Source organism: Cydia splendana, chromosome 10 (assembly GCF_910591565.1).
Source record: "Cydia splendana chromosome 10, ilCydSple1.2, whole genome shotgun sequence".
Taxonomy (NCBI): domain Eukaryota; kingdom Metazoa; phylum Arthropoda; class Insecta; order Lepidoptera; family Tortricidae; genus Cydia; species Cydia splendana.
The window spans coordinates 9,066,551-9,081,562 of record NC_085969.1 but is presented as its reverse complement, the minus strand read 5'-3'; the positions used below and the strand labels follow the sequence as shown (position 1 = coordinate 9,081,562).

The following is a 15,012-nucleotide window of genomic DNA, read 5'->3' as shown; positions in this document are numbered from 1 at the left end:
ATATGATGGTGAGTATCTTGACCATGAATGAGCCCATGGGGCTTTCCTAAGGGCACAGTTCTCGTACCTTAGGAAGTGATGAAATGAACTATGCACCATGACTTTGCATCTTTTGGCTTAGGTTTAAAGGAGTATTTTTCTCTCTCTTCGGTCATAAATTGATGACTAGCAAGAGTTAATAGCTAAAGCCTCTGACGACGAATATAAAATTCTTATATAAAGTGATTCTTCATTTTACACATATTTCTTCATAGGACACGAATGATGATATTGTACCTTAAAAATGTAAAATTGCAATTTACTTGTATAACAATTAGTATACAAAAGTATATATATCCACAATATATTTTGTACTATCTGTCAGTACGTATTTGTATAGGTAATGTCCGGCTCTAAGTTGTAAATCAATGTAAACTTTGTATGTATAAAAAAATTATGAATTTGAAATGATACCTGAAGAAAATCACTCAAAGGAGAAATCTCACTTGGAGGTATCCATGCTGGTATGTAAGAAACAAATAATCGTCCCGCTATTAAACAAGATATAACAGCATAATTTCGTTTGATTTGACATGCCGAAACAATTTAATCATTATCTCTGTCGGAAAATTAAAGGCGTCAGCGGTATTCGATTTTGGATTTAATAATGATGTACATAAAGTAAAAAATTGCAAGCAATGAATGTTGGCTTTAAGTCCTGTGCTCTGGGGAGGGGCTCGGGAAAGGAATTGGCGGTATTTGCAAAACACTGCTGAGGAGCCGCATAGCGAGCGGCCGGTCGCCAACTGGGTGGGCACACTGGCCGCTGTTGGCCTTTTTGTATTCCATTTATGAATTTAAATTTCTGAATTCACTGCGAAACCATCGCGATTGCATTTTGGGGTCTCTATCCCTGCACGCGATGGCGCCATCATGGAAACGTCACGCGATCCTCAGTCTTCTAGAAGTCACCGCCTTTCAAATTAAACCATTTTGATTTTCATTTCTCTCATGATGTAATAATTAAATCACTTCGACTAATTAGCAAGAAATACAAAGAGAAGGGTGTACAATTAAAACATTACTCCGCCGTCGTCAAATTATGTCGTAATTAGCTGGACAATTAAAATCGAAGGTCATTATGGTGATAAAAAGTTGAGTGGGAAGCGATCCTCTTTTTGTTGGCGTCCCAGATGTGTAAGGATACAGATGCGACTAATCACATCTAACATAAATTAGTAATATTGTTAGGTATACATAAACTGTACCTATAAACGCAATTATAAGGGGCAATAACTAAACAAATAAGATTAGAATTCACCTAATGATAATAATCATATCACGAAAACATCACGAATTTTGATTTCAAATCCTGAACGAATAAAAAGGTTCTGTACCAAGTTTGTGTGTCATTATATGTACCTATTTAGTAAGTAGTAGTAGTAATGAAAAAATAAAGATATGTAGTAGCTCGATAGCAAGGAAGAGCTGTACGCAAAATGAACCTAATGATGACTTGCCTGCAATAATGACTAGAAAAACATACGTTTAAATTAAGACGAATACAAGAATAACACAGACACAAATGTGAATATTAAATATTATGTGCAAAGCTGTTTAAAGAGATTATTAAATACATTATTTATCTAAGTGCTAATTCTGTTGTCTCTGGGACCGGACTTATTAATAATAATTGTAATTTTGAATTATAATACCATACCTATAGGTAATATTATTGTGATTATAATTCCTTGTTACTCGAAATAAATGAATTTTAATTTAATTTAATGCAAAAGTTTTTGTCACGCATTAGTAAATTGTAAATAGCACATTGCTTATCTTTATTTTAATCCTGTATTTCTTACCCATGCTCATTATAATGCTGAATCCATAAAATAAATTACAAGTCCTTTACGATAAAATATTAATCTATGGCGAAGGGAGGAAAGGCGGAGGAGGCTGCGTGAAAATATCCATCGCAAGACGGCGTTTGTTCACATGTGATTAAAGTAACGGTAGCGGGAGGAAAATACAAGCTATGACCTTAAAATGAGTTTAAAAACTCATGTATCTTACGATCGGATAATTTCGATGAGGATAATTTTTAATTGTTAAGATCAGTGCCCTCTGTTTATCAAAAGCTTGTAACTTGTAATACAAGTGGTGGTCCCTTTTTACCAAATTTTGCTAGAAAGGGACTTCCACTTGTATTACAAGTTTTTGTTAAACAGGGCACTGGAGCTTGTAACATGTAACGGATGTATCTTGCAAGTATCTTCGTAATATAAAAAGTTTTCTTTCGAAAATGGAAATTTCTATCAAAAAAAGACTTCCAAAAAACTCATTAGTATATACTTAGGTACAAGCCGGGGTTTGAATTGAACTTACGACCTCCGAATTGAGGGTTTAAAAAAGTAATACAATGTAGATATAAATACGAGTATGATACGAATTTTAGAAAACATTCATCGCTATTATTTAATTACTTACGACTTAATGAGATTATCGCATATACCTGAAATTTTCTTTGTATTTCTTCTGTCCGATGGCACCATTCGTTCAGCATGTTGACAACACTAGTACTTTCTTCGCGCTCCTAACGAATAATCCGTTGCCTAATGTTTTCGCAAACAATTTACAACACATGATATTTTACCATGACCGCGCGTAAATAAACAATTTCCTCTAAAATAGATAACACGAAAAATATTCCAAAATCAATTTAAAAAAATCGCATTTACACAGTAACATGTGAATGCACTGAAGTCACCGTAAATTGTCAAAGTCATCGTTCGACTGCGCATAGACAATATTAGCAACGTGTCAAGTAAAAAATCAACTAATGAGAAAATTTATTAACGGCCAGTTGCACGCCGCACGGTGGGCTGAAAATCGACCTCCATAGAAATACAAACCTAAGTCTTAAATTTGGATTTTTTTTACTTGGAATAGCTTTTGTTGGGTATTATTATGTCCCAAAATGAATCTTAGTTAATTTGGTTGGGAAAATAACTAATTATATTTATTTTTCAAAAATATTGTATGAAGCGTATCAGAAAAACAAGATTTTCTTCGAAAATAATAAGTTAACCGTGATATCCTCGCAGATACTTTTGATACTAATTATTTATGATTTTTTGACCTCCAGTCCTGTGTAAGTATAGTTTGTCAAAGGACTGTCTCATTTCAATCATAGACAGAGAGAATCATACTATCTTTTTCTTACACTATTACTAGTACCCAAAAGAAAAGGATGAGTATAGTTTTCCTGGTTCTTACTGACTGACAAATTGGTTTGACCAACTATATATTATTGGGTAATTCTTATTCTTATGCTTTTTTTGTGTTACATGTAAGAATAGCATAATATTTTTGAGAAAATAAGTAAACTCTATATCAATATACTTAGCAATTTACCTCTAGTTTTAGGTCAACCTAAATGTATTGTCCTAAGAGTATTAAAAACATATTAAAAAAAATTACAAGTGCGAAATGTCACGGACCGTGTAGTGTGACTTCCCCGGATTTTGTGATATTTTATTTTTTGTTGAAAAAATATGAAGTGATTTTGCAGTAATTTATATCAAATATAAAACACTAATCCCTATTCTACAACGTTGTTTAAAATTGTATGAATATATAACGACTTTATATAATTGTAAACAACATACATTTTGTGATCAGTTTTCGTGTCACCGCCGCGCGTGGTAATATAAACATGCGGTACTCGGTAGAAAATTATCTTTACTGCTGGCAGCCTTATTAAAGTTTTTTTTAGAACAGGAACACTGTGTTGTTGTCAGGTTTGCAAATGGCTGAAGGGAGAAGTTTTGTCGAAAATTATTTATTTGTGTTCATTTGAAAAAAACGGTCAACCTTAACGCGTCACCGCCGTGTTTGAGTTTTAAAAGTAAGTAGCAGTTTCACGTTATGGTTTGTAACATAAGATATACCTCATACATTGCAGATTAAGCTAATAATTTAACATTTGCAAAATCAAAGGAAATATTTATGTAATATCGAACATGTTCCAAATTATCACGACCGTGGCCTCAAAAATCTGTCACCGCCACGGACTTTTGAGTCCACGTTCGTGACATATCTGCGCTGCTGCGCGTGGTCGTGACATTCTTAATTCGTTTGATTAATTTAGAGGCACATGCACTCTTCAGAAATGGATTTTTATTAGCTACAGATCATTTGCTATTATTGCCCGATTGCCAAAGCAAAAAAATGTTTTTCGCTTGTATGTATGTATGATGTGTATCGAATTTTGTCATGCTCTACAGCCTTTATAGTTTGACGGATTTCAACGTATGAGCTGTCATTAGGTTGGTCGTAGTCATAGGAGTGACTTAGGCTATTGTAAAATTACTATATAAATCAAAATAGTACTATATAAATCATATCACGACTGAGGGACACTTTGTCACAACCGTGTTTATGTACTAATTTTATTTACCTTGCCTTAGGGTTTTAAGCTTCACCATATGCATCAAAAATTGCTTTTTGTATGTACCTACTATTGATATATGTAACAATATGTGAAAAATAAAAACTTTTATTTAAAAAAAATCTTTCTGGACACAATTTAAGAATCACCCTATTATTAATAGAAAGTGCATAAGAAAACCTTATGTTTTTGTCTTGTATTTTAGTGTATTTCTGTAAATTTGACTACACTACCGCTGCGCAACAATGTAATTTGATCTATTTTAAACAATCCTATTTTAAATGACAAAATTCTCAATTTCCAGTTTCTTGGGATTTTGAAGTACTTATTAAATATAAATAATAAATGTACATACCTTAAAACTGCTTTCAGTTGCCGGCTGAATACTCCAAGGCCTGCAAATAAAAAAATATATTTAAAAAAATTAAGACAAAGTGATTAAATTAAACTGCCAATTTAATATTCACAAGTTTTGGTTTCGCAACCGATTATTAGTCCGTGTTTAATGATAATTTGCTTATTGATTAGGGTTCGAGTTGCAGGTTTAAGAGCCTGGAAGCAATAGCTTACGTGACCTAGATTTTTGAAACGAAAAACCAAATTGAATAGATCCCTCTTCCTTTGCATCTTAAATCATACCGCAAGAATACTTTGAACCGTTTAGCAGTGAACATAGAGCTTATAATTGCACTAACCGCGCTTATTAGCAGCAGTTCTGTTAATAATGAACATTGATTGGTAAAATTACCACCTGTCATATCGCATCGCAGACATGATTATGAGTACGAGAAGGTCAAAATAAATCGTTGTCGGATAAACGTTCAAAGCGAGTTTATTGATTAACTGAGTTAAAAACGCAATACAATTATCAAACGTATAATGAGTTCGGCTATTTTTATTAGGAAATGTACTTATACTAGGTCCGATTTCTGGTCTAATGATATACCATATTCACTTAAACCTAAACTTGACTTCCTAGCATCCAAATCCATTATCTTATGTTTTTGTCACCGACCCAAACCGTAAAAATCACAACATGCAAATTGTAGCGACTTTTGATTTCATATCTTCTAGTCTGGCGTAAGTACGTACGTATTATAAGTCTGGTCACTTTAACATAAGGGCGTATTCGAATTTTAGTTGCACTGATAGATCACGTGGGATCTGTATCATATCAGATATAGATCGAATAACTAAAATTCGAATACGCATGTCTGTCTCAAGAAATTGAACATAATAATTAATGCTCGAGAGGACTCCAAACGTCCGGAGTCCTCTCGAGCATTAATTATTATGTTCAATTTCTTAACATTTGTTGTGTAACGTGTCACGTTAAAGCGGTAATCATACTGATGCGGATTCCTTATGAGACGCCGCCGTCCCTAACTACAAAGAGAATAGAGTTTATACGGAGTTACATTATAATATATCTTTGCTAACTATAACCTTTAGAACCTTATCGTATACCAACCGTTGACACGTCTTCGCTCCAATTCTAATGCATTCTTAAAGTCTTCGAGAATAAACCCAACGGTCAACGGCCTGAACAAATCCAGTATCGACGTCCGGATATTCCAAGCATCCGGGTCCGGATGTTTGAACCCGGATCACCTTAGCAACTACAGTCATGTTCAGAAATATCTATACACTTTTACAGTTTACGTTAATTGAATAAGGTGAAAATGTGTTTACATGTTTATGACCAAAGGCACCTATCCAAGCGCTCCAGTGCGTAATGCCGCTTTCTGCGCTACATTGTTGTGAAGATATTGAACGATTTTCATAGAAATAGGAGGTACTGATAAATTAGTTAAGGGTACCGCCAAAAGAAGCGAATTCCGTAATTATTTTTGATACACAAGAATGTAACAAGAAAAATCTTCGAACTATAGGTATTATGTATGTATTAATAATCATTTGCGTTACTTATATTTAAGGTTTTCAGAAATTTAAAGGTGTAGGTAATGATTAATAAATCCAAGCTGACTCTGCACTGACTTGGCAAGCGTCAGAGTGCGGAAGTGGGGTGCGTATCATAATGAATACGAACTTTTGCTATAATTTCAGTTTACAAACGTTCAAAACGTATACTAATCTTATGTATAATGCACTAAATCTATATTTTCAATAATTATAACATAAAAATAATATAACATACAATATACATACCGCTGTTTGGTATAACATACAAATAAACTAATTACATTTAATATAACATTCATTATGCATATACATTAAAATAATGAATAACATCTCATATAAGTATCTGAACAAAACACCAGTAATATTATTTGGATAGCTCAGTATTTCATAAGTCATCGAAACTAATTACTGTCAGAAAAGTAGGTTAGGTTAGAACTGTGACTCCCCAGAAAAAGAAACTGCTACCAGAAAAGTAGGTTAGGTTAGGTTAGAACTGTGACCCCTCAGATAAAGAAACTGCTACCAGAAAAGTAGGTTTCGTTAGGTTAGAACTGTGACTCCCCAGAAAAAGAAACTGCTACCAGAAAAGTAGGTTAGGTTAGGTTAGAACTGTCACTCTCCAGAAAAAGAAACTGCTACCAGAAAAGTAGGTTAGGTTAGGTTAGAACTGTGACCCCTCAGAGAAAGAAACTGCTACCAGAAAAGTAGGTTAGGTTAGGTTAGGTTAGAACTGTGACCCCTCAGAGAAAGAAACTGCTACCAGAAAAGTAGGTTCCGTTAGGTTAGAACTGTGACTCCCCAGAAAAAGAAACTGCTACCAGAAAATTAGGTTAGGTTAGGTTAGAACTGTGACTCCCCAGAAAAAGAAACTGCTACCAGAAAAGTAGGTTAGGTTAGGTTAGAACTGTGACCCCTCAGATAAGGAAACTGCTACCAGAAAAGTAGGTTAGGTTAGGTTAGAACTGTGACTCCCCAGAGAAAGAAACTGCTACCAGAAAAGTAGGTTAGGTTAGAACTGTGACCCCTCAGAGAAGGAAACTGCTAGCAGAAAAGTAGGTTAGGTTAGGTTAGAGCTGTTACCCCACAGATAAAGAAACTACTATCATAAAAATAGGTTAGGTTAGGTTGGGACTGTTACCCCACAGAAAAAGAAACTACTACCATAAAAATAGGTTAGGTAAGGTTAGACCTGTGACCCCCCACAGAAAAAACTGCTACCAGAAAAGTAGGTTAGGTTAGGTTAGAACTGTCACTCTCCAGAAAAAGAAACTGCTACCAGAAAAGTAGGTTAGGTTAGGTTAGAACTGTGACCCCTCAGAGAAGGAAACTGCTAGCAGAAAAGTACGTTAGGTTCGGTTAGAGCTGTTACCCCACAGATAAAGAAACTACTATCATAAAAATAGGTTAGGTTAGGTTGGGACTGTTACCCCACAGAAAAAGAAACTACTACCATAAAAATAGGTTAGGTAAGGTTAGACCTGTGACCCCCCACAGAAAAAACTGCTACCAGAAAAGTAGGCTAGGTTAGGTTAGAACTGTGACCCCTCAGAGAAAGAAACTGCTACCAGACAAGTATTAGGTTAGGTTAGAACTGTTACCCCCCAGAAAAATAAAATGTTAGATTTATTGCATTGTATTTGTTTTGTATTAGTACATTACTACAGAGGCCGGGACGAAAGGGGTTGCCGGCCGAAGACATATAGACCCCCCTACCCCCATTTCTACTACTAACCCCATTTCCCGCCGAGGTATGTATAGTGCTTTTCTCAAACATGCAATGAAATAAATAAAATAAAAAATCCACGAAACCCAAGTTTTATTTATAGAAAAAACTAAAAGTAAACTACACCCAAAATATAACCCACACGTACCTATATCATTATCACGCGTATGTTTTACACGAGTCGTGTATTTTTACTACCCGAATATTTTCATGTATCTTTGATTTTTTCGCCTTGTATCCGTCTGACTGTCGTTTTCGTCACATAAGTTTACATAGTCTTTCATGTTGATATCATGTTTCACATACATCGTTGCTTTATGCATGGAGTAAATAAGTAAAATGTCCACAGTGTTGACGAGTTTGTAGTTACATTCATTTAAAATATGCCACAAAACTGTTTCTAATAAACTGTAAGCCATTTTTCTTAGTTTCTCAAATAATAAAATTGCCATAAGCAACCATATACATACTTCGTCTTTGACTTGGCGGCAGAGGCAGCAAGTTATTAAAATCAATTCTGCTTACGCTGCCAATTCCAACACCTACGATTACAATTAATATTAATTCCATTATTTCGTCGGAACTCATATTAAAATCAAAAAATCAACAACGCACCATAAATCCAATAAAACAGAATGAATATTTTTCAACTTTACCTCCATAACAATTTAAAAAATATAACTACGCGTGTTTGAGTAGATCTTTTTACCGCTAACGTTTAGATGAAATATTTTAAATGTTTTTATTTGTGTAGTTAAATTTATAATTTTAAATTACATATAAAATTATTGAATGTATTATTTATTAAGTTCATGTTGATTTTATACAAATAAAACTGCAAATTATAGCAAACATTGTTTTTTGTTTTTTTTTTATAGGCGTAGTGGCAGAGTGTCATTACGAACCATAAAGCAAATACTTCCTCTAGTTTTTTTTAGTGGCTGAATGCCACGATGCTGTGTCACAAATATCTGTGAAACGAAAATTAAAAAAGAGGACTTTGCCGGCCTAGGCCTGCAAGATGTATATGAAATTCCATTAACGACCTTTTGTCCTAGCCGCATCTGAAACGTCATACTTCGCAGCCTATTATAAGGAACAAAACATCAATATTTCATTGCATGTTTGAGAAAATTATATTATTTCAACGTTATACCTTTTTATACTTATCATAAACGATATTATATGTAATAGCGATAGCGGTACAGCCTGAAATTCGGGAATCAGCTTCAAATGGTGTTAAAGGTATGAAAATCGGCACGATTAATCTTTCGGCCATTTGAATCAATTTGACCCGTAGCACCAAAAAAAAAACAAAGGGAAAGGAGTTATGACGTCATCTTTTTTTTTGTATGGAAAAATAAAAAAAATTGTTCAGAAACCTATCGTGTGTGGTATTAAATGAAAGGGCATTTTGAGCCGGTTCTAAAAATATATCACATTATTATATTTCCGTCACTTGCATTCAATTAAAATAAAAATAATTTTCAAAACATACCAAGTTTGGGCTCCTCCAGATACGAAACCGTTGAATTATTTTAGCAAAATATACCTCATGTAATACCCAATATCTTCATATCTAACCCCAAGAAATTAATTTCGAAAATATTTAGTTTAAGTATGTTTTTTTACTTTTTTATTATTACAAATTGTGATCTATCAATCTATCAATGAAACGGCCTCCTAGCGTAGTCGATAGTGACCCTGCCTATGAAGCAGGAGGTCCCAACCTGATCCTGGTAAGGGCATTTATTTGTGTGTTCATCATCATCATCACACAAATAAATTCCCTTACCAGGGCTTGTATATAGGGTATTATACTAATTGAATTTATATATTCTGAGCAATATATTGTAGGTTTGTATACGTTCTATTACTTACCCGCGGAAGTGGTACTATAAATTTCAAATTACAAATTATTATGGTCTGGAGGAGTGACAAGAATGGATAAAATTAGGAATGATTATACTTATATTCATGGTACGTTTAAGGTCGCAAAGATACAAGTAAAACTCAGAGAGAACCGTATGCGCTGGTATGGACATGTAATGAGGCGGGATGATGATCACATGACGAAAACGGTTATGAAAATTGAAGAGAAGAAGAGAGGACCCGGACGACCACCAACAACCTGGCTCCAAACAGTCAAAAACGACATGAAGCTGTTGAACGCAACAGACGAGATAACCCACAACCGTGAGCTGTGGCGCAGGATTACTAGTAGGGCTGAGGGCTGACCCCAAATAAACTGGGACAAAAGCCAGGAGAAAGAAGAAGCTTATATATCATATACTTCCAGAGTTTATCACTGTAAAGCCGGCAGAGTTAGGTCGATCGGACCCTAGGTTCAAGGGTACAAATGATCCAAGGTGTTTTTAGCCTGGTGATTCGCTGAGGTCCTAATTTGCTATCGCCCACCGCCTTTCTAAACAAAAATAATTTATATTTTCCTCTCTGGATACCGTAAAATGGGGTGAGTAGGGTTCGCGGGGAGAGTTGGGTTATGAATGGGGTGAGAAGGGATGAAAGGGGGGTGAGATGGGATTTTAAGGCTACTGCTGCAAAAATAATGTATTCCAATTTAAAATGGATCTATAGTAATACTCATAATAAAAAATACTCGATCCAACAATCTTCCAAAATCACCTTTGTATGAAAACCCAACTCACCCCAAATACGAGGGACTACGGGGTGAGGTGGGATTTCCTGTTTATCGTCAAAGTTATGAAATGGAACTACCCAAAATAAAATAAAAACTAAAATACAAACGACCGGAACACGTATTATATATGTCGCAGTCAAAAGTGTGAACTGGTCAAAAGAACTTTTAACCGACAAAAACAGGCAAAACTGCTTTTGACTGAGCATGTTGGTCAAAAGTAGTTGCAACATATACACCATTCAGTTTGCATATGTAAAAAAACTTTTACAAAAAAAAAGAAAACCGACTTCAAAAAGGATAAAATAAAATATAATCCGTTTTTAAGTATATGCGTTACTAACTGATATATTTGAAGTCGGTGCCAAGCCAAATTTGAAGCATACCATGATTTTAGGGCGATCCGATAACAATGTTTGCCATAACAAGGATTGCCTTACACGACAGCAATTATCATACTTTCTGTCGATACCTAAGAACCCACTGTCAATCCACCTTGGCGCAGTCCGTACCATGTTTGTCGGTACTAGTATAAAACCAATGCGATTGCTGATGTGTTTTTTAAAGAGCAATTTTTACTATTTTTCGAATTGTCCATAGTACTCAGGTGTGGGATTGGGACTGAGTTATTTCCCGCCTCTTATCCAGAGAACTTGATTTCAAAATATAAAACAATTCAAGAACCATCTACAGGGCTTTAACTTTTTACCTGCATGGCAAATTTCACCAGTTTACATGGCAGTTGTTTAGCTGAAAAGGTGACAAAGAGACAGACAGAATTACTTTCACTATTATAATACCTATTAGTACAGTTGTAATGTGATTTATAGACATAAAGCTGATTATTTTTGACCGGTATTGTTACTATTTGTCTTGGCACCGACTTCAAACATATCAGTTAGTAACGCATATACTTAAAAACGGATTATATTTTATTTTATCCTTTTTGAAGTCGGTTTTCTTTTTTTTTGTAAAAGTTTTTATTTTTCCATTTTTAATTGTAAGGCATTGTTAACAGCTTATGAGTGACGGGTGACGCATGAATGAAAATAATAATGATTTGTATCACTAAATTCGTAATCATTCCTGTCACTACAGTGCACAAACACAAAATCCATCCTCCGCCCCGCCACTGACCCAATCCCTCAACCCCCAGATCACTCAACCTCACAGCACATCAACCCCTGATCACGGAACCCCTCGACCCTGAAGCCTGAACCACCAATCCTTCAACCGCCATTTCCCGACTCCTCAGTAGCCTTACCATAAGTCTAACACTGACATATTCGCTAGCGTGTGCGTAACTTACTTTCTATGCGTCTCGCTCGTACTAGCATCCTATTAGTGCGAGCGAGATGTATAGAAAGTAAGTTACGAAGACGATAGCGAAGATGTAGCGTCAAACTCGTGGTAAGGCTACAGTTGTACTTCATCAAATGGGTTATTAACGAGAGGAAATGTTTGAGTTACTATAAAAAACAACGATGTCGCCATACTCGTACCTTTAAAAATTGAGGAGTTCCCTCATTTCCTTATGAATTTCGTCACCAGATTATAACCAACAATATTATGGGAACACATTGGAGGTAACTTCGTTCAAACAAAAAAATAATTACTCAAATCGGACCACGGGTTCCGGAGTAATCTACACTTATAAAATCATCATCATTTATCATCAACAATCATCATCATCAGGCCCACTCCATCAAATTAGTGGTTTTTAAGAGGAAATGCTTGATTTGCTTAAGACAATACCCAAATCACCATACATGTGCCTTTAAAAATTGAGGAGTTCCCTCAATTCTTCACGGATCCCATCATCAGAACAGCACCAGATTAATGTGGGACGCTCTTGGAGGCAGTTCCCTTCAAACAAAAAAAGAATTGCTCAAATCGGACCACGGGTCTCGGAATAATCGCTGAACGTCGTACATTTTAAGAAATCGTCATGAATATCATCAAAACAATCATCATCATCAGGTCCACTTCATCAAATTGGTGGTTTTCGAGAGAAAATGCTCGAGTTGCTTAAGAAAACACCCAAATCACCCTACATGTGCATTTAAAAATTGAGGAGTGCCCTCAATTCCTCATGGATCCCATCACCAGAACAGCACCAGATTAATGTGGGACCACCTTGGAAGTACCTCCTTTCGAACAAAAAAAGAATTACTCAAATCGGCCCACGGGTCTCGGAGTAATCGATGTACATACATAAAAAAAAAAAAAAAAAAAAACATAGCCACAACCGAATACAGAACCTCCTCCTTCTATGAAATGGAAGTCGGTTAAAAATAAAATGTTATCGAGGTTTGAATGTCAGTTTTGCACCTACTCACCCCATTTTCCGGTAATAACATTACAGAAAATATTTTTACATTATATTTTGATGTAGCCGTTAGCCTTTTTTCAATTTTTTAATTAAGTACCTGTTATAAAAGTTAGAGTTAGACCAAGAAAAGTCTGTAGAGATTTTGATAGCCCACGCAGTGCAAGTGTTATTTTAAACGTCAAACTTCGATAAAATTATGACGTATAAATAACACTTGCACTGTGTGGGCTATCAAAATCGCTGCAGACTTGTATCGGTCTATCTCTAGTAGAGGAAAAAATGCTCGCTATTAGAGTATATGGAGGAAAATTGGGACTACGTTTGTATGGAGAGGCGGTCTTTAATTTTCCTCTTAACACATTTTTGTGTTCACGTGGCCCTTATGGATCCCTAACGTAGCGAAGCTTACGGACCCGTCCGTGGGTCGGTCTCATCGCTTCCTATTCCGGCCTTTGTCGTGCATCCTGTGGCATCACCCGCGAACGCAGCCTTACTGCCCGATTCGAACTTTAAGATACGTCAATTAATGGATCTAGGAACGATATGGATTAGATGTGTCAGTGTCAAAAGTGACGTTTTTGTTTGAAGAAACGTCACATTTGACACTGAACTGACATATCTTTATAACACAGCGTACCCAGCGTACGTATTAATGTCATTATGTCACGGAAGATTTTAAATAACCATTACAAAATCAAGCATTTAAATAAATAAATGTCTTTACATTCTTAACTATTTACAAATGATACATAGTTACTGCACAAAAAAACGAAAGATGTATCTATGTCTTAAAATAATAATCTGAAATTTAATGAAACAGTTAAATATAAAAATAAATCATTTTTCGTTTCTTTAAATTTATCCGAAATGTTCCGAAGTTATGGAAATCCATAAAAAAATCAAAACAAACCAGTTATAATATCTAATCGCATGTAAGCTTCAACACTAGTAGTACTACGCTACATATCGCTAACAAACGCACACAACCACACTACATGTGTACAGTGCCGTCAGTACCACATACGTAGGTACGGAGCATGAATGGAATCGTATCGGGGACCTTGGGACCGATTCTCGCGCTAATGTCGAACACTCGATAAATTTACTATCGGAACGGTGCAATGAACTTGGCCGAGAAAATGGTAATAGGCCTGTTGCAAGTAACAAAGAATCATGGAAATAATGGTTTCTACGAAACATATATGTTAATATGATTCTAAAAAATGGCCCAATCTCAGTATAAACTGAAGGATTATTAATATATTCAATAAAATAAAAGTGCAAAATTCTCCAATCGGCCATTTTTACTGAAACGCCAATCAGAAACGTTCCAAACAGTGACGTCATCAATCCATAACATATTTCTTAGAGCAACATAGACAACCTCATTGACCGAAATCTATACGTGGGCACCAAAGAGTTCGAAAGGTGCAAAAAAAATGTTATTTCGCCACTAAACATTTATTACGTCCAAAAAATATTATTACACGATATAAAGTAGATATCTATTTGTTATTATTTAAATAAAATGCTAAATAATACGATATTTCAACAACAAACTTTTTTAATTATTTGGCTGAATGGAACTATCATTGCCATGTTGGCTGTCGTAACTAGAAAAAATGAAAAATTAAAAAGTAAAAGCGGCGTTCGGTGATTTTCACTCAAAATTTACATGTATCTAAATAATTCATCTTAAACTGCAACCGTGTGAGAGTTTTTGTGTACAATGAGTTATTGTGATAAATTTTTGTAATGTATTTATCATCCCTAATCGTAATATATGGTGCTGAATTAACAATATCATTCGGATTCAAGGGAAATTCGTAACTGTAAGTATGTAAACAATATCTACCACCCTACCACCAACTAAATGATGACGTCACAAATGGCATGCGAGGCGTTTTCGCGCGAAGTTTAAACTAGCTATAATAAAATGCAAT

At 35.2% G+C, this 15,012-nt stretch overlaps 1 protein-coding gene across 3 annotated transcripts in view; it reads right to left on the bottom strand.

The window, feature by feature from the left end:
* The window catches only part of LOC134794255 (uncharacterized), an 83,146-nt gene that overhangs the window by 24,852 nt on the left and 43,282 nt on the right, over positions 1–15,012 (bottom strand). Inside the window, exon 2 of one of the 3 annotated variants that reach the window (XM_063766014.1) lies at positions 4,788–4,827. The exons of 1 other annotated variant lie outside the window; for it this stretch is intronic. Coding sequence is in view for 1 of the 2 variants with exons in the window: in XM_063766013.1 (XP_063622083.1) it covers positions 2,495–2,534 (40 nt within the window). In the remaining variant the exon portion in view is untranslated. Of the gene's footprint in view, positions 1–2,494; positions 2,760–4,787; positions 4,828–15,012 lie in introns of those variants that run through there. One more of the 3 variants, XM_063766013.1, reaches the window with a different exon arrangement.